Source organism: Triticum aestivum, chromosome 7D, assembly GCF_018294505.1.
Source record: "Triticum aestivum cultivar Chinese Spring chromosome 7D, IWGSC CS RefSeq v2.1, whole genome shotgun sequence".
Lineage (NCBI taxonomy): Eukaryota > Viridiplantae > Streptophyta > Magnoliopsida > Poales > Poaceae > Triticum > Triticum aestivum.
In genome coordinates, this window is record NC_057814.1 from 102,620,607 (window position 1) to 102,640,488 (window position 19,882).

The window sequence follows — 19,882 nt, forward strand, 5'->3', positions numbered from 1 at the left end:
GAGATGGAGAGAGCACCAGGGTTGGTCGCCGGTGGTGAGGTTCTCCGGTGTGGTGGCATGGAGGCGTGGGGGAAGAATGGCGAGCTCCTGGACACCAGGGGCGCGAGGCGGCAGCCTCATTGGGCGCCATGTAGGAGGCACGCATGGGCACGAGCGCCATAGGAGAGCCTATGAAGAGGGGGAGAGGGACGAGAGAGAGGAGGGACTCGGGGGAGGAGATGAGGATTTCAGGTATGTTAAATAACTCTGTACTTAGTAGTAGTGCGGGGTTTATACCCCACGCCACTACTATGGTTTGTCCCGGGGGCCACGATGCACACCACTTAGTAGCGGCATGTGGTTTATACCCCGCACTATTACTATCAACTTAGTAGCAGCGCGGGGTCTATACCCCACGCTACTACTATGGCCTGTCCGGGGTGCACGGTGGGGACCAGTTAGTAGCAGCGTGGGTTTGATACCCCGCGCTACTACTATCAACTTAGTAGCAGCGCGGGTCTATATTCCACGCTACTAATAAGTAGCAGCAGTGTGGCGCTGTTACCCGCGCCACTAGTAAGCATCTACCTATAAGGTATTTCCTAGTAGTGAGAGTTACTCGGCTAATTATAGAGAACCAAGCGAAAACCAGATTGCCCAGTTACTAATGGAAACCAGGTGAAAACATCACAACCACTGTGCAGGCACACAGATACCCCACACGCACCCCTCCAAAGAGGCCTCACGGAGACAGCGCGTAGGCTTCATCGTCATTACTCCTGACCATCCAATCAGTTGCCCAGCTCGCAGTAAACGCTAGTTTTTTTGGCTCGACTTTTATTGGCACAAATCCGAACAGCCCCTAAGAACAAAGGCAAATTTTGAGAGTTGTCAAATTTTTTGTAGAGCAAAATGAGAAAATAAAGTAGATTATGCTAACAGAAGATCCTACAAATAACAAAATGGTAGCTCCAGAAAAAAGTACCTTGCTGTGTTACAAACTACGCCGACTCCTACAATACTTTAAAGAAATGATGTTTAGTGCCCTTTTGTGGGTCACGGTAAAATGAATTGTTGAAATTGGAGGTGATGGTTTCTGTTTGTTGTTTTGAAGAGTATGCTAATGTTCCTGACTAGGGGCAAATGGTTATAGTTCTGCATTATGTTGACGCGGTTGTAACCAGATGTGCATATCCCAATGGCTACATTTAGCCTCGATGTATGTCGAAGTTGGGAGTTCAATGGATTTGCCCAAGTCATATCCAAACGATTTTAAATTCCATCCAAGTTGTAAGCTTCTCAGCAAGATTTTTCAATGGGATTGCTAATTTTCAATTGGAGGGGGCATTAGGGCATCTTCAACTCCGACCCTCAAATCGCCCGCATCAATCTGGACCATGGAAGCCATCCAACATGGGTCTGTATCGGTCCGTGACACGGTCTGGGCGTCCTTTTTCTCGCAAACCGGAGACAAACATAGGGGCTTTGCGGGCGTCTGAGCAGCAAACAAGCCCACTTCTGATCGCGCTGGCCCACCCAAACCCCCTCCCTTGCCCATGCGCGCTTTTCGCCCGAAACGACTAGTGTTGCTTCAGAGCGTCAGTGTCCGCATTCATGCCCGGCCAGAGTGGACGCGACCGCTCACTGGCGTCGGCATTGAAGCGGCGCGCCAACTGAAAGAGCGCGGCCCGCATCGCTTCCCGATACAGGCCACTGCTCCACATTCAAACGACACAACGGCCGCCAGTCTGTCCGTCTACCGCCAACATTAATGAGACACAGTTGCCGAGGCGCCTACTTCGACACCACCCGTCCGTCCCTCTACCGCCCACTATTACAATATAAACTACTGCCTTGGCCATAGCCGCAATCATCTGCCTCTGATTCCTCTGCCACGACGAGGCGGTGTTGGGCAAGACCGACGACAAGGACGACATCGCCGGCCCCGCCACCATGATCATGAAGCCGGCACGTCCGCAGGCACCGCCTACAGCGAGGAAGAGTAGTGCACGGTAGGTCACCGCCGCTCGGGTCCCAAGAAGGCCACCGCTCGTCCCCTCTCGTCGATCTAAGCTTGGTGAGCTGAGCACTAGCGAGCGATTAGTCGCTTGGCGGCGACGTGGGGGCGGAAAACGTGACTTCCCGAGTCTTCGGAGGCAGAGGTTACGGAGGCAGACCTGGAGAGTACCGAAACGGAACTGGAGAAGGTAAAGCTTCAGTTCTCGGGGCTCATGGCCGAATACGGGGAACGGACACCGGCGATCATTTAGATTAGTTACTAATTATACCTTTAGAGTCGGACGAGCACCGCTTAGTTGATGTAAATGTAATGAAATCCATCATGTATATGAAATCCGGCATGTTTGCATGAATTTCATCCGGTTTGTTTAAAAAATGTTTAAAGTGTATGCGGCTCGGTTGAATTGCGGTCTCCCGCCATGTCCACGGACTGATCCCTATCCGCGGATGGATGAGGGATAAAATTTGTGGGTCGACGTTAGAGATGCCCTTAGAGTATCTATAGCCGGGTCTCTCATACCCGTCTCAAACGCCCTGGCAGGCCATCCGGTTAATGACCGGTCACAAAATATCGACCCAATTGGACTCTCAAACTACGGACAAATGCCCGGGTTGACCGGAACCCCTCATATCCAGCCCAAATATACGGTGGATATGGGGCGGCCCGGGCACGCCCATGTTGGGGAACGTAGCATGCAATTTCAAAAAATTTCCTACGATCACGCAAGATCTATCTAGGAGATGCATATCAACGAGAGGGGGAGAGTGTGTCCACGTACCCTCGTAGACCGAAAGCGGAAGCGTTATGTTAACGCGGTTGATGTAGTCGAGCGTCTTCATGATCCAACCGATCCAAGTACCGAACGTACGACACCTCCGTGTTCAGCACACGTTCAGCTCGATGACATCCCTCGAACTCTTGATCCAGTAGAGGATCGAGGGAGAGTTCCATCACCACGACGGCGTGGCGACGGTGTTAGTGATGTGCTCTGTGCAGGGCTTGGCCTAAACACTACGACACTATGACCGGAGGCGTAAACTGTGGAGGGGGCACCACACACGGCTAAGAAACAACTGTTGTGCCTTTGGGGTGCCCCCTGCCCGTATGTAAAGGAGGGGGGAGGAGGAGACCGGCCCAAGGGGGGCGCGCCAAGAGGGGGGAGTCCTACTAGGACTCCGTTCCTAGTAGGATTCGGCCCCCTTCCAACGGAGAGGGGGAAAGGGGAAAGGAGGGAGAAGGAGAAGGAAAGAGGGGGGCCGAGCCCCCTCCCCTTGTCCAATTCGGATTGGGCAAGGGGGGGCGTGCGCCACCTCCCGTGGCCTGCCTCCTCTCCTCCACTATGGCCCATTAGGCCCATTAACTTTCTTGGGGGGTTCCGGTAGCCTCCCGGTACTCCGAAAAATCCCGAACCTTGTCGGAACCATTCCGATGTCCGTATATAACCTTCCAATATATCAATCTTTACCTCTCAACCATTTCGAGACTCCTCGTCATGTCTGTGATCTCATCCGGGACTCCGAACAAACTTCGGTCACCAAAACACATAACTCATAATACAAATCGTGATCGAACGTTAAGCGTGCGGACCCTACGGGTTCGAGAACTATGTAGACATGACCGAGACACATCTCCGGTCAATAACCAATAGCGGAACCTGGATGCTCATATTGGCTTCTACATATTCTACGAAGATCTTTATCGGTCAAACCGCATAACAACATACGTTGTTCCCTTTGTCATCGGTATGTTACTTGCCCGAGATTCGATCGTCGGTATCATCATACCTAGTTCAATCTCGTTATCGGCAAGTCTCTTTACTCATTCCGTAATGCATCATCCCACAACTAACTCATTAGTCACATTGCTTGCAAGGCTTATAGTCATGTGCATTACCGAGAGGGCCCAGAGATACCTCTCTCCGATACACGGAGTGACAAATCCTAATCTTGATCTATGCCAACCCAACAAACACCTTCGGAGATATCTGTAGAGCATCTTTATAATCACCCAGTTGCGTTGTGACGTTTGATAACACACAAGGTGTTCCTCCGCTATTCGAGAGTTGCATAATCTCATAGTCAGAGGAACATGTATAAGTCATGAAGAAAGCAATAGTAATAAAACTAAACGATCATTATGCTAAGCTAACGGGTGGGTCTTGTCCATCACATCATTTCTCTAATGATGTGATCCCGTTTATCAAATGACAACACATGTCTATGGTCAGGAAACATAACCATCTTTGATCAACGAGCTAGTCAAGTAGAGGCATACTAGGGACACTCTGTTTTGTCTATGTATTCACACATGTACTAAGTTTCCGATTAATACAATTCTAGCATGAATAATAAACATTTATCATGAAATAAGGAAATATAAATAACAACTTTATTATTGCCTCTAGGGCATATTTCCTTCAGTCTCCCACTTGCACTAGAGTCAATAATCTAGATTACATAATAATGATTCTAACACCCATGGAGTCTTGGTGTTGATCGTGTTTTGCTCGTGGAAGAGGCTTAGTCAACGGGTCTTCAACATTCAGATCTGTATGTATTTGCAAACTTCTATGTCTCCATCCTTGACCTGTTCACGAATGGAGTTGAAGCGTCTCTTGATGTGTTTGGTTCTCTTGTGAAACCTGGATTCCTTCGCCAAGGCAATTGCTCCAGTGTTGTCATAAAAGATTTTCATTGGACCTGATGCACTGGGTATTACACCCAGATCGGATATGAACTCCTTCATTTGCTGCTTCCGAAGTAGCTATGTACTCCGCTTCACATGTAGATCCCGCCACGACGCTTTGCTTGGAACTACACCAACTGACAGATCCACCATTCAATATAAATACGATCTAGTTTGTGACGTAGAGTCATCCGGATCAGTGTCAAAGCTTGCATTGACGTAACCATTTACGACGAGCTCTTTGTCACCTCCATAAACAAGAAAGATATCCTTGGGCCTTTTCAGGTACTTTAGGATGTTCTTGACCGCTGTCCAGTGATCCACTCCTGGATCACTTTGGTACCTCCCTGCCAAACTTATGGCAAGGCACACATCAGGTCTGGTACACAGCATAGCATACATGATAGAACCTATATATGGCTGAGGCATAGGGAATGACTTCCATTTTCTCTCTATCTTCTGAAGTGGTCGGGCTTTGAGTCTGACTCAATTTCACACCTTGTAACACAAGCAAGGACCCTTTCTTTGACTGATCCATTTTGAACTTCTTTAAAACTTTGTCAAGGTATGTGCTTTGTGAAAGTCCTATTAAGCATCTCGATCTATCCCTATAGATCTTTGTGCCCAATATATAAGCAGCTTCACCGAGGTCTTTCATTGAAAAAATTCTTATTCAAGTATCCTTTTATGCTATCCAGAAATTCTATATCATTTCCAATCAACAATATGTCATCCACATATAATATCAGAAATGCTACAGAGCTCCCACTCACTTTCTTGTAAATACAGGCTTCACCGTAAGTCTGTATAAATCCATATGCTTTGATTACCTCGTCAAAGCGTAAATTCTAACTCCGAGATGCTTGCACCAATCCATAGATGGATCGCTGGAGCTTGCACACTTTGTCCTCATACATGGATCCTATCTCAAATTTCATGGCCTCAAGCCATCTGTCGGAATCCGGGCTCATCATAGCTTCTTCATAGTTCGTAGGTTTCCCTTGGTCTAGTAATATGACTTCCAGGACAGGATTACCGTACCACTCTAGTGCGGACGTGCTTTGGTTGACCTACGAAGTTCAGTAGTAACTTTATCTGAAGTTTCATGATCATTATCATTAGCTTCCTCACTAGTTGGTGTAGGCATCACGGGAATGGTTTTCCGTGATGTGCTACTCTCCAATTCGAGAGAAGGTACAATTACCTCATCAAGTTCTACTTTCCTCCCACTCACTTTTTTCGAGAGAAACTCCTTCTCTAGAAAGGATCCATTCTTAGCAACAAAGATCTTGCCTTCGGATCTGTGGTAGAAGGTTGATGTCTACTACGCAACCTTCTTCTTGTAGACTCGTGTTGGGCCTCCAAGCGCATAGTTTTGTAGGACAGTAGCAAATTTCCCTCAAGTGGATGACCTAAGGTTTATCAATCCGTGCGAGGCGTAGGATGAAGATGGTCTTTCTCAAACAACCCTGCAACCAAATAACAAAGAGTCTCTTGTGTCCCCAACACACCGAATACAATGGTAAATTGTATATGTGCACTAGTTCGGCGAAGAGATGGTGATACAATTGTAATATGGATAGTAGATATAGGTTTTTGTAATCTGAAAATATAAAAACAGCAAGGTAACTAGTAACAAAAGTGAGCAAAAACGGTATTGCAAAGCTTGAAAACAAGGCCTAGGGTTCATACTTTCACTAGTATAAAGTCTCTCAACAATGATAACAAAATTGAATCATACGGAAATCCCTCAACGTGCGACAAAGAGTCACTCCAAAGTTCCTATCATGGAGAACATAAGATGAAATTGCTTGTAGGGTACGAAACCACCTCAAAGTTATTCTTTCCGATCAATCCATTGAGCTATTCCTATAAGTTTCACAAACAGCCCTATAGTTCGTAGTAAAATAACACCATATGACACACATCAATCAACCCTAATGTCACCTAGATACTCCAATGTCACCACAAGTATCCGTGGTTCAATTATACGATATGCATCAAACAATTTCAGATTCATAATATTCAATCCAACACAAAGAACTTCAAAGAGTGCCCCAAGATTTCTACCGGAGAAACAAGGACAAAAACGTGCATCAACCCCTATGCATAGATTACCCCAATGTCACCTCAGGAATCCGCGAGTTGAGTGCCAAAACATACATCAAGTGAATCAATAGAACACCCCATTGTCACCACGGGTATCCCATGCAAGACATACATCAAGTGTTCTCAAATCCATAGAAGTATTCAATCCGATAATAGTGAAACTTCAAAGGTAAAACTCAATTCATCACAAGAAGATAGAGGGGGAGAAACATGATATGATCCAACTATAGTAACAAAGCTCGCGGTACATCAAGATTGTGCCAAATCAAGAACACGAGAGAGAGAGAGAGAGAGATCAAACACATAGCTACTGGTACATACCCTCAGCCCCGAGGGTGAACTACTCCCCCTCCTCGTCATGGAGATCTCCGGGATGATGAAGATGGCCTCTGGTGATGGTTTCCCCCTCCGGCAGGGTGCCGGAACGGGGTCCCGATTGGTTTTTCATGGCTACAGAGGCTTGCGGCTGCGGAACTTCCCATCTAGGGTTCTTTTCGGAGGTTTCTATATTTATAAGAATTTTTGGCATCGGAAACAAGTCAAGGAGGTACCCGAGGGGCCCACAAGCCCTTAGGGCGCACCCAGGGGGTAGGGCAAGCCCCCTGGCTTGTGGACACCTCAGGACTCTTCTGGTCCAGCTCCGATGCTTCGGGGGTCTCTTTTGGTCCAAAAAAATCACCGTAAATTTTCAGATCATTTGGACTCCGTTTGATATTCCTTTTCTGTAAAACTCAAAAACAAGGAAAAAAACAGAAACTGGCACTGGTCTCTAGGTTAATAGGTTAGTCCCAAAAATAATATAAAAAAGCATATCAATGCATATAAAACATCCAAACAGATAATATAATAGCATGGAACAGTCAAAAATTATAGATACGTTGGAGACGTATCAAAGGTGTACCCAATAGTTTCTTTAGGGTATCCTACGAAGACGCACTTCTCCGATTTAGGCTCGAGCTTATCAGGCTGAAGCCTTTTGACATAAGCGTCGCATCCCCAAACTTTAAGAAACGACAGCTTAGGTTTCTTGCCAAACCACAGTTCATACAGTGTCGTCTCAACGGATTTAGACGGTGCCCTATTTAACATTAATGCAGCTATCTCTAATGCATAACCCCAAAACGATAGTGGTAAATCGGTAAGAGACATCATAGAACACACCATATCTAATAAAGTACGGTTACGGCGTTCGGACACACCATTACGCTGTGGTGTTCCAGGTGGCGTGAGTTGTGAAACAATTCGACATTGTTTTAAATGAAGGCCAAACTCGTATATTCGCCTCCGTGATCAGATCGTAGAAACTTTATTTTCTTGTTACGATGATTCTCCACTTCACTCTGAAATTCTTTGAACTTTTCAAATGTTTCAAACTTGTGTTTCATCAAGTAGATATACCCATACCTACTCAAATCAGCTGTGAAGGTCAGAAAATAACGATACCCGCTGTGTGCTTCAACACTCATCGGACCACATACATCGGTATGTATTATTTCTAATAAGTCATTAGCTCGCTCCATTGTTCCGGAGAACGGAGTTTTAGTCATCTTGCCCACGAGTCATGGTTCGCAAGTGTCAAGTGATTCATAATCAAGTGACTCCAAAAGTCCATCTGTATGGAGTTTCTTCATGCGCTTTACATCAATATGACCTAAACGGCAGTGCCAAAAGTATGTTGCACTATCATTATGAACTTTGCATCTTTTGGCATCAATATTATGAATATGTGTATCACTATAATCGAGATTCAACAAGAATAGACCACTCTTCAAGGGTGCATGACCCTAAAAGATATTATTCATATAAATAGAACAACCATTATTCTCTGACTTAAATGAATAACCGTCTCGCAATAAACAAGATCCAGATATAATGTTCATCCTCAACGAGGGCACCAAATAAAAATTATTGAGGTCTAAAACTAATCCCGAAGGTAGATGTAGAGTTAGCGTGCCGACGGCGATCACATCGACCTTGGAACCATTTCCGACGCGCATCGTCACCTCGTCCTTAGCCAATCTTCGTTTACTCCGCAGCTCCTGTTTTGAGTTACAAATATGAGCAACCGAACCAGTATCAAATACCCAGGCGCTACTACGAGCATTAGTAAGGAACACATCAGTAACATGTATATCACATATACCTTTGTTCACTTTGCCATCCTTCTTATCCGCCAAATACTTGGGGCAGTTCCGCTCCAGTGACCATTTCCCTTGCAGTAGAAGCACTCAGTTTCAGGCTTAGGTCCAGCTTTGGACTTCTTCCCGGGAGTGGCAACTTGCTTGCCATTCTTCTTGAAGTTTCCTTTCTTTCCCTTGCCCTTTTTCTTGAAACTAGTGGTCTTGTTAACCATCAACACTTGATGCCCCTTCTTGATTTCTACCTCCGCGGCCTTAAGCATTGCAAAGAGCTCAGGAATCGTTATATTCATCCCTTGCATGTTATAGTTCATCATGAAGCCTTTGTAGCTTGGTGGCAGTGATTGAAGAACTCTGTCAATAACACTATCAACTGGAAGATCAACTCCCAGCTAAGTCAAGTGGTTATGATACCTAGACATTTTGAGTATGTGTTCACCGACAGAACTATTCTCCTCCATCTTGCAGCTATAGAACTTGTTGGAGACTTCATATCTCTCAACCCGGGCATTTGCTTGAAATATTAACTTTAACTCTTGGAACATCTCATATGCTCCATGATGTTCAAAATGTCTTTGAAGTCCCGGTTCTAAGCCAAAGCATGGCACACTGAACTATTGAGTAGTCATCAGATCGAGCTTGCCAAACATTCATAACATCTGCATCAGCTCCTGCAGTAGGGCTGTCACCTAGCGGTGCATCAAGGACATAATTCTTCTATGCAACAATGAGGATAATCCTAAGTTACGGGCCCAGTCCGTGTAAATGCTACCATCATCTTTCGACTTAGCTTTCTCTAGGAATGCATTAAAATTCAGGGGAACGGTAGCACGGGCCATTGATCTACAACATAGATATGCAAATACTATCAGGACTAAGTTCATGATAAATTAGGTTCAACTAATCAAATTACTTATGGACTCCCACTTAAATAAACATCCCTCAAGTTATCTAAGTGATACGTGATCCAAATGAACTAACCCATGTCCGATCATCACGTGAGATGGGGTAGTCATCAATGGTGAACCTCTCTATGTTGATCATATCTACTATATGACTCACGTTTGACCTTTCGGTCTCCAGTGTTCCGAGACCATGTCTGTACATGCTAGGCTCGTCAAGTTTAACCCAAGTATTCTGCATGTGCAAAACTGTCTTACACCCATTGTATGTGAACGTAGAGTCTATCACACCCGATCATCACGAGGTGCTTCGAAATGACGAACTTTAGCAACGGTGCATACTCGGGGAGAACACTTTTATCTTGAAATTTAGTGAAGGGATCATCTTATAATGCTACCGCTGTTCTAAGAAAAATAAGATGCATAAAGGATAAACATCACATGCAATCAAAATATGTGACATGATATGGCCATCATTATCTTGTGCTTTTGATCTCCATCTCCAAAGCATCGTCATGATCTCCATCGTCACCGGCTTGACACCTTGATCTCCATCGTTGCGTCAGGGTTGTCTCGCCAACTATTGCTTCTACAATGATTGCTAACGCATAGCGATAAAGTAAAGCAACTACATGGCGATTGCATCTCATACAATAAAGAGACAACCATAAGGCTCCCGCCGGTTGCCGATAAATTACAAAACATGATCATCTCATACAATAACGTATATCACATCATGCCTTGACCATATCACATCACAACATACCCTGCAAAAACAAGTTAGACGTCCTCTACTTTGTTGTTGCAATTTTTACGTGGCCGCTACGGGATTCTAGCAAGAACCGTTCTTACCTACGACAAAAACCATACCGGTGATTTACCAAGTTTGTTGTTTTAACCTTCTTCAAGGACCGGCCGCTGCCAAATTTGATTCAACTAAAGTAGGAGAAACAGACACCCGTCAGCCACATTTATGCAAAACTAGTTGCATGTCTGTCGGTGGAACCGGTCTCATGTACGTGGACATGTAAGGTTGTTCTGGGCCACTTCATCTTACAATACCCCCGAATCAAAATAAGACATTGGTGGTAAGCAGTATGACTATCACCATCCACAACTCTTTGTGTTCTACTCGTGCTTATCAACTACGCATAGATTTGGCTCGAATGCCACTGTTGGAAAACGTGGCACGAAAAACAAAAGAATTTCTACGCACACGCAAGATCTATCCATGGAGATGCATAGCAACAAAAGGGGGAGTGTATCTACGTACCCTCGTAGATCGTAAGCGGAAGTGTTTCGTGACGCAGTTGATGTAGTCGAACTTCTTCGCGATCCAACTGATCGAGTAGCGAACGTACGACACCTCCGCGTTCAGCACACGTTCAGCTCGGTGACGTCCACGCCTTCTTGATCCAGCAAGACGGCGAGGTAGTGGATGAGTTCCGGCAGCACGACGGCGTGGTGACGGTGATGCTGATGCTATCTCTGCCGTGCTTCGCCTAAGCACTACGAAAATATGACCGAGAGTGTAAACGGTGGAGGGGGCGCCACACACGGCTATACAATTGTCGTCGTTATGTGTGGCGCCCCCTCCCACATATATATAGGTGGGGGAGAGAGGAGAGGCCAAGGGGCGCCCCAAGTAGAGCCGAATCCTACTAGGAGACTTCCCCAAGCCGCGCCCCCTTCCATATATGAGTGCGGGAGGAAGGCAGGAGGAGGAGGCGCCTCCTTTCCTTTCTCTCACGGGGAGGGAAAAGGCAGGAGGGGGCACCCCTCCTCTTTCCTTCCCCTAGGGCCAGCCTGCCAAGAAGAGGGGCGTGCCAGCCCCCTAGTGGGCTGGTCTGTCCCATCCTTTGGCCCATACACTTACCGGGGGTGTCCGGAACCATTTCCGGCGACCCGATGACTACCCGGTGCACTCCGAAACTCTTCCGGTGTCCGAATACCATCGTCCTATATATCAATCTTTACCTCTCGATCATTTCGAGACTCCTCGTCATGTCCATGATCTCATCCGGGACTCCGAACAACATTCGGTCACCAAATCATATAACTCATATAACACTATATCGTCAACGAACGTTAAGCGTGCGAACCCTACAGGTTCGACAACTATGTAGACATGATCGAGACACCTCTCCGGTCAATAACCATTAGCGGAACCTGGATGCCCATATTGGTTCCTACATATTCTACGAAGATCTTTATCGGTCGAACCGTTATGACAACATACGTAATTCCCTTTGTCTGTCGGTATGTTACTTGCCCAAGATTCGATCGTCGGTATATTCATACCTAGTTCAATCTCGTTACCGGCAAGTCTCTTTACTCGTTCCGTAATACATCATCCCGCAACTAACTCCTTAGTTATTTGCTTGCAAGCTTATGATGTCTATTACCGACAGGGCCCAGAGATACCTCTCCGATACTCGGAGTGACAAATCTTAATCCCGATCTATGCCAACTCAATAAACACCTTCGGAGATACCTGTAGAGCATCTTTTTGATCACCCAGTTACGTTGTGACGTTTGATAGCACACAAGGTATTCCTCCGGTATCCGGAAGTTGCATAATCTTATAGTCGAAGGAATATATATTTGACATGAAAAAAGCAATAGCAATAAACTGAACGATCAATATGCTACTAACCTAACTGCTGGGTCTTGTCCATCTCGCTGATCGATTCTGATATGCAATGGGCGTGTAGCAGGATATTAAAAGGCTCCACTACGCATCGGCTACGAGGAAAGGCAGGCCGGAATCGATAGTCAGAAGTAAGAAGTCAGGTCGACCGCCATGGCGCCCGGGCCACTTAACCCTGTGACGGTCATGGAGCAGTGCCAGGTCTCGCCGTCGCCGTTGCCATCGCCGTTGCCACCGGCCGTGAAGCCACAGACACTGCCGCTCACCTTCTTCGACCTCGTCTTCTGGGACGTCCCGCCCGTGCAGCGCCTCTTCTTCTACGACAACGCCGACCCCCTCGGCGCACCCGAGTTCCTCCTCCACGAGCTGCGCCTGTTCGAGAAGTCCCTGGCCGCCGCGCTGCACCACTTCTATCCCTTGGCCGGGACGCTGGTGTGCAGCATACCGGAGGCCGGGGCGCCCGAGGTCGTGTTCTCGGACGGCGACTCTGTCCGCCTCACGGTTGCGGTCGGCGGCGATGACTTCCAGGACCTCGCCGGCGACCACGCGCGCGACACCGCGAGGCTCCGTCCGCTGCTGCCTTCGCTGCCGAGACACGGCGGCGGCGGCGGCTCTCGATGCAGAACTCAGGACGTATTTGCCGTCCAGCTCACCGTGTTCCCTCACGCCGGTTTGTGCATTGGCACGACGCTGCACCACGCCGTGGCCGACGGTTCCAGCTACGTGCACTTCATGAGGACGTGGGCCGCCATCCACCGCCTCGGCCCCGGGTGCGGCGGGAAGTGGGCCGCGGTGGACGCGCCCCCGCTGCTCGACCGCAGCGTCGTGCGAGACGAGAACGGGCTCCGCGAGGTGTTTCTCCGCGACCACCGGGCTCACGAGGCGGCCGGCGGCAAGCGGCTCCACGGCTGGGACCTCGGTCAACGTCCGGGCGCCGCTGGCCTCGCGACGTTCCGGTTCACGGAGAAGCTGCTCCGTGGGCTCGGAAGGCAGGTGGAGTCGGAGACCACGGCGCGGCGGTTCGCCCTACGCGCTGGCTTTCGGTGCTGTCTGGACAGGCATCGTGCACGCGCGCGGCAGCAGCGCCAGCTTCGGGGTTCGTGACCGGGTGCAAGCCCCGCGCGACCCCGCCGGTGCCGGGAAACTACTTCGGCAACTGCCTGGGGCTCTGCCGCGTGGGGAAGGAGGAGGAGGCGAAGCCGAGCGGCGGCCTCACCGCGGCCACGGCCTCGGCGGCGATCTGGCGGGCGATCGAGGGGCTCGCGGAGCAGGGGCGGGTGTTCCGGGACGCGCGCGGTTGGGTGCGGCTGGTGCGGGAGTACGCGTCGGCGCGCGCGGTGACCGTGGCCGGGTCGCCGAAGCTGGGCGTGTACGCGGCGACGGATCTGGGAGCGCCGTGGGGACGGCCCCGGAAGGTGGAGATCGTCTCGGTGGAGCGGACGGGCGCGCTGGCGCTGGCGGAGAGCGGCCGGGACGGGGACGGCGGCATCGAGGTCGGGCTGGCGCTGCCGCGCGGTGAGATGGAGGCGTTCCGCGCGTTCTACCACGACCTGGTTGCCACAGCGTCGTCGTACTGACAGCGGCAAGGGGTGACGTGCGTAAGTTTGGACTCGTCGATCGTTGTTTGCCGGACAGAGCCACCGCAACTGTGACGTTTGCAGGGGCAATTTGGCCTTATCTTTTTATTTTTATATCGTTTTATAGTTGAGTTTGGAGTGGTGCTCGATCGTGGGGGAAGACAATTTCATGCCAGCACCCAGCAGCCAGCGTGTAGAGAGCGTTTGTCCGTAGCGTCCGTTTGTTATCTCATCCACTAGTTTTTTCTCCGCGAGAAATCCTTGCAAAGGTTACTATTTTTTGTTTTGACAAACGCCTACAATTTTATTCATACACGTAACCATTAAATCAAATATCCGAAAAGATACAAAGTAACTCCTATAAGAATGATAATAATGTCTTTTAAAGATTCATATGATATCCCCACAAAAGGAAAAAAGATTCATATGATATTAAATAACTTCTATTCAACCCGCAACAAAAACATTATATTCACACGAACATGATTACCAATAAAGATATCTCAATGCCCCTTGAGTCCTTCATACTAAAGAATGGAATAGAGAGTATTCCGGTTCAATAAAAAAGGAAAGCCTTGAGCGATGAACGTACTTAGCCAAGGATGAACCCTTAGAAATGCAGGTCATCGAATCAAAAGATCTTCACCATAATGCCGAGCACTACAAGAAACCTGTTAATTCATGACGGAGGCTATTGTTCGGCACCCTGTTAGAACATGGAGCACTCAAAAGATGTGAGAGATGATGACATGTTGTGTGATCATGCACAACATGATCGTAGTGGGTTAACATGATGACAACCTCTTTGACAAAGGGTTTGATTTCTAGGGTGAGAACATTGAGCCTGTGTGTAGAGTGGCAACATATGCACAACTCACCCAATTTCATCAAGAAATGTGTGATTGGATAACTCATATTCAACTTCAAAATAATTTGGCTGAGCATATGTGGACTCACATAGGCAACTAATAGATATATCCGCTCTTTTCCTTTCAATGTATTTGTTACAATTTCAAATTCATTTGGTTGTAAACTATGCGATTTTATTTATTATGTTGTAATAAAAAACTATTTGACACATTTGTGTAATCCCGAGCAAGGTTTTATTTTTATTTGTTCATTTGATTTATATGTATATAATATTTAATTTGATAAAATTTGACAGCAAAATGGCCTAGCCGGACCAATTGGTCGGCTAGTTTGGTGCACTGGTCAGAACGGCGCAAACAAGGCTAGATAGCGGCTAAAGTGGCGATCAGACGAAAAACGGGCAAAACACGCGTCCATTTGAATCCTGCGCTGCAGGGCTTCTTCCCCTAAAAAGAACCACGGTGTGTGAACGTTGTTTCGTCTCCCCGGCGACTTCTCTGTAGTAACATCGATGATGAGCACAGTGTTGAATATTTTGATGAGACTAGCTAATGAAGAGTTGGAATCTGTATTACTACCAAAAGAAATAGCTCACAAAGTTTTCAACTCCTGTCTCCATCGCAAGTAACTTTGCAAACTTGTAACTTATGTTTAAAAAAAATGTAATATAAAAATTACTCTGACTGTATTTTCCAGAATTTCTGTATGTTTATGATTACCGGTAGGCGCGTGCGCTGCTTTGCTTGGCGACGACTTCATCTGCATGACAAAAATAACATGACATCGATGATCCTCACATAGAGAAGACTTGGGAGTTGGAATCTTTACCATCAAAACCAAAAGCTGTCGCGCACTTGGACGACTCCAACGAGCAAAGACTTGGAATCTGTGTTATTAAAACCAAGAGCTGAGGATTCTCGCCAGGTCCTATTATACCAATACCAACTTGATCTATCGTGTTCAGAGTGCTGACAGAAGTGGCTCGTGTGCACCTCGAGCTAAAAACCAATTTGCTGGTCGACCGGCCATGCTCATAGGTTAGTCGTTGATCGTGGTTCACACCCACCAATTGACCGGCCACCTACGACTTTACCTTTTCCTCACGCACTTCCTGTTCTAGCTCTGACATCACTGATGTTAATTACCTATTTAAACCCATACTAGTAAGGTACATGGGATTGTAAGTAGCTTATATAGATAACTAAAGTATGAATTGATCGCATATATATTATGAATTTATTATCAACATACCACATTATAATAGAGGTAAATATGTAAATTGAGAGTCATATATGCATGGCGTAGATATACATATAGTTTTCATAGTTTATCTTATTGAAAATCAAATTACAAGTTTCACACAAAAATCAATTACAATAATATTTGTAGACTGCATGGCATAATACTACACGAAACTCATGCGAAATATATGCAACACATTTGTCATTAGGTATCTCATATTGCATTTTTGAGTAGCTACTGTTGTCATAAGCATTGACAAAAAAGTAAATCATAAAGTAAAAACGAATGACAATTATTTTAGAAGAGGACAAAAGTGGAAGAACTAAAGTATGGAAGAGTCTAGAACTAATAAGAAGTGTTTGTGATATGTGGTTTGTGCATATTGTGCATTGTAAATGATACACTAAAAGTGAATAAGAAAAAAGTTTGGATAATGAAAGATGGATGATTATAGAGCAAAGCGAAGTGGTTGTGTTTCGAAGCTTGTGCATATTGTGCATTGTAAATTATAAAGTCAACAAAAGGTAATTCATTTAAAGCAATATTGCATTGTTTTTAAATAATTAAATTATGGAAGATTGTGCATACTGTGCATTTTTTGTAAATTATAAAGTCAAAAAGGTAATTCATGTAAAGCAATGTTGCAATGTTTTTAAATAATTAAAGTATGGAAGATCCTAGAATAAAGGATTAGTGCTTGTATCGTGAAATTTGTGCCTAGAGAATAAGCTCAACCATGGATATCCAACGGGCAATGGTGCTAGGATTTGCAACCTATTTTTCATCGGATTGGCTTCAACCAACGATCAATATTCAAAGTTATTCATACACTATCTAGTAGTATATATATATTGATAAAAGCAATGAAAGCAAAGTACAAGCTGCATAACTAGCTAACTACTACATAAACATATTGTAACCAGCTTTATATTATAAGTTTCCTAAAAATAGATTTGTGTTATAAGTTTTGTTACATTTAAAATGATTGAGAAATAACTTTTCTAAATTACATCTAACAACCACCCTTCAACCAGAACATACTATGTCACCCAGACAACACATACTCACGCTTCACTAGGTCAGTCCTTATTTCTTTAGTCAAACCTCGGCACATGAGGATCCCGTTGATCATTTGGACCGTACTTCGGAGTATAGAAGTGGGTTATCCCTCGCAACTAGTTAGGCCCGACTCACTCAATGATTCATTGCATGTGGCACATAGTCAAAGATTGGATTCCGACTAGCTTTGACAAAACGTGGATTAGTACTTAATTAGTTTATTGGTGCTTGCTTGAAGAGTTGTCTCAACGCTTGGCTGCATGTCCAGGACAATGTGACATGAACCGTCTTCGGCGACAGTTGGACAAAGTGTCTCTCACCTTTGTTGCGATGTCTTCCTGACACAACATGTCAGGTGAAATCGACTAGATTTTTGTAATTGAAATCAAACTTGATGGCATGATCACCCATAGCATTTGGGCATAGTTAGCCTGCACTAACAAAAGAAAGAGATCAAGCACACGATGTGCAGGGAGGTGAAGGCTCGATGGTAGTAACTAGGGCATGTTCTAGCACAAATCAGAGGTTCCTACTACTATAGAAACATTAAGATCAACATTGTCAGGAGAATTTATTCCTCATCATTATCCAAAACGCAGATCTACAACCCTTTTTATGAAGATAAGTTAAAAAATAGTGTAATTTAATTTATTAGCAATCGTACATGATTTTGGTGAAAAAATCACCCAAAATTTGTAAGGAATAGCTTTTTTAGTATAAATTTTTAGACCAAATGTATGTTTTTACTATCATAGAAAATATCTATGACTCATGAGTTTCTATATTTTTTTGGTGAATGGTTTTTTAATACACTTTTGTTCAAATTATGTTGTTTCTAATTCTTTGAAATTTAAGACACCATGTCATTGAAAGGAATGAATTCAGATGTTAAAACTACGTTCTCCATGTCAGCTTGGTCATGTTATTTTTGCGGATAAGTTCGGTCATGCTACATGACAAATAGATGGAAGTGAGTGGTAGCTCAGAGCAACTTGATTGAAGAATTAGTATAATGGGCAGAGAGTTATCTAGTATACAGATAAAATACAAGTTGTGCATTAATGGATTACAAAAAATTATATGGAAATTTCTCTACCCTTTAGCAATATAATAATTTACCAAATAATGAAGTTTACATCTTAAAGACTCTTCGATTCTAATGTGTCATGTATTTTAGAATGGATAAAGTAATGAGAGAACAAGATTTGTGTGACGCCCCCGATTCGACCGTACACTAATCATACACGCAAATGTGTATGATCAAGATCAGGGACTCACGGGAAGATATCACAACACAACTCTAGACACAAATTAAAATAATACAAGCTTTATATTACAAGCCAGGGGCCTCGAGGGCTCGAATACATAAGCTCGAAAACACAAGAGTCAGCGGAAGCAACAATATCTGAGTATAGACATGAGTTAGACAAGTTTGCCTTAAGAAGGCTAGCACAAAAGCAACAACGATCGAAAAGGCAAGGCCTCCTGCCTGGGAGCCTCCTAACTACTCCTGGTCGTCGGCGGCCTCCATGTAGTAGTAGGCACCCTCAGTGTAGTAGCAGTCATCGTCAAAGGTGGCGTCTGGATCCTGGGCTCCACCATCTGGTTGCGCCAACCAGAAAGAAGAAAGAAGGGGGAAAAGGGGTAGCAAAGCAACCGTGAGTACTCATCCAAAGTACTCGCAAGCAAGGATCTACACTACTTATGCATCGGTATCAATGAAAGGGGTAGTATCTGTGGACTAACTGCAGAATGCCAGAATAAGAGGGGGAGAAGCTAGTCCTATCGAAGACTAGCATCTTCTGGAAACCACCATCTTGCAGCAACAGGAGGGAGTAGAGTAGTATAACATAAGTCATATTTATGTTGTTGTACCAACACTCTGGGATCCTTTCTCGACTCCCGAAGCAACATATCCAATTCATGCCTCAGCATCCAGTTCTAGTTGTATCGATCGTGATACAACTCCGAGCGTCTGTTACCGTAGGACAGGCTATCAATAGATGTTTTCTTCCCTGCAGGGGTGCACCAACTTACCCACCACGCTCGATTAACTCCGGCCGGACACACTTTCCTGGGTCATGCCCGGCCTCGGCCAAACAATACACCGCAACCCGACCTAGGCTTAATAGAGAGGTCAAGCACGCCGGACTAAACCTATGCCCCTAGGGGTCATGGGCCATCTCCCCGGGAACTCCTGCACGTTGCATACGCGGCCGGTGAGCAGACCTAGCTACCTCCTTCAAAAAAGCAGGTGCTTACCAGTCCAACCCGGTGCGCGCCGCTCAGTCGCCGACGTCTATTAAGCTTCGGCTGATGCATATGATGCAGAACGCCCATACTATGCCCACGTGATGGTTAGTGCTATCAGGCCAGAGGCCCCTCGGATCAAATATCCAAATCGTAGTGGATTAGGAATGCGCGGTAACAAGCAGAGACTCACGAAAGATGTGACCCCGTTGCCCCGTCTCGAGGACTTGCGGCAAGGGCTAAGAATGCCCGGCCATGCCTCGTAAGTATCTCGCGGGCACCTTCCACGTCAACCCGACTCCACATCACTCGCAATTATGCTCGTGCGGGTACCCCTCAGGGCCGACCTGTCTTTAGTAACCTGGTTCAGGGTAAAGTCATAGTAACCATAGTAACCGTGT

General features: G+C 45.9%; 1 protein-coding gene across 1 annotated transcript; it reads left to right on the forward strand.

The window, feature by feature from the left end:
- The first annotated feature begins 12,482 nt into the window (after nt 1–12,482).
- On the forward strand, nt 12,483–13,607 carry LOC123168478 (malonyl-coenzyme:anthocyanin 5-O-glucoside-6'''-O-malonyltransferase). The gene has a single exon (XM_044586363.1). It carries the CDS (start codon nt 12,637–12,639, stop codon nt 13,585–13,587), a length of 951 nt encoding a protein of 316 aa, XP_044442298.1. The 5' UTR covers nt 12,483–12,636; the 3' UTR covers nt 13,588–13,607.
- Nucleotides 13,608–19,882: the final 6,275 nt, after the last annotated feature.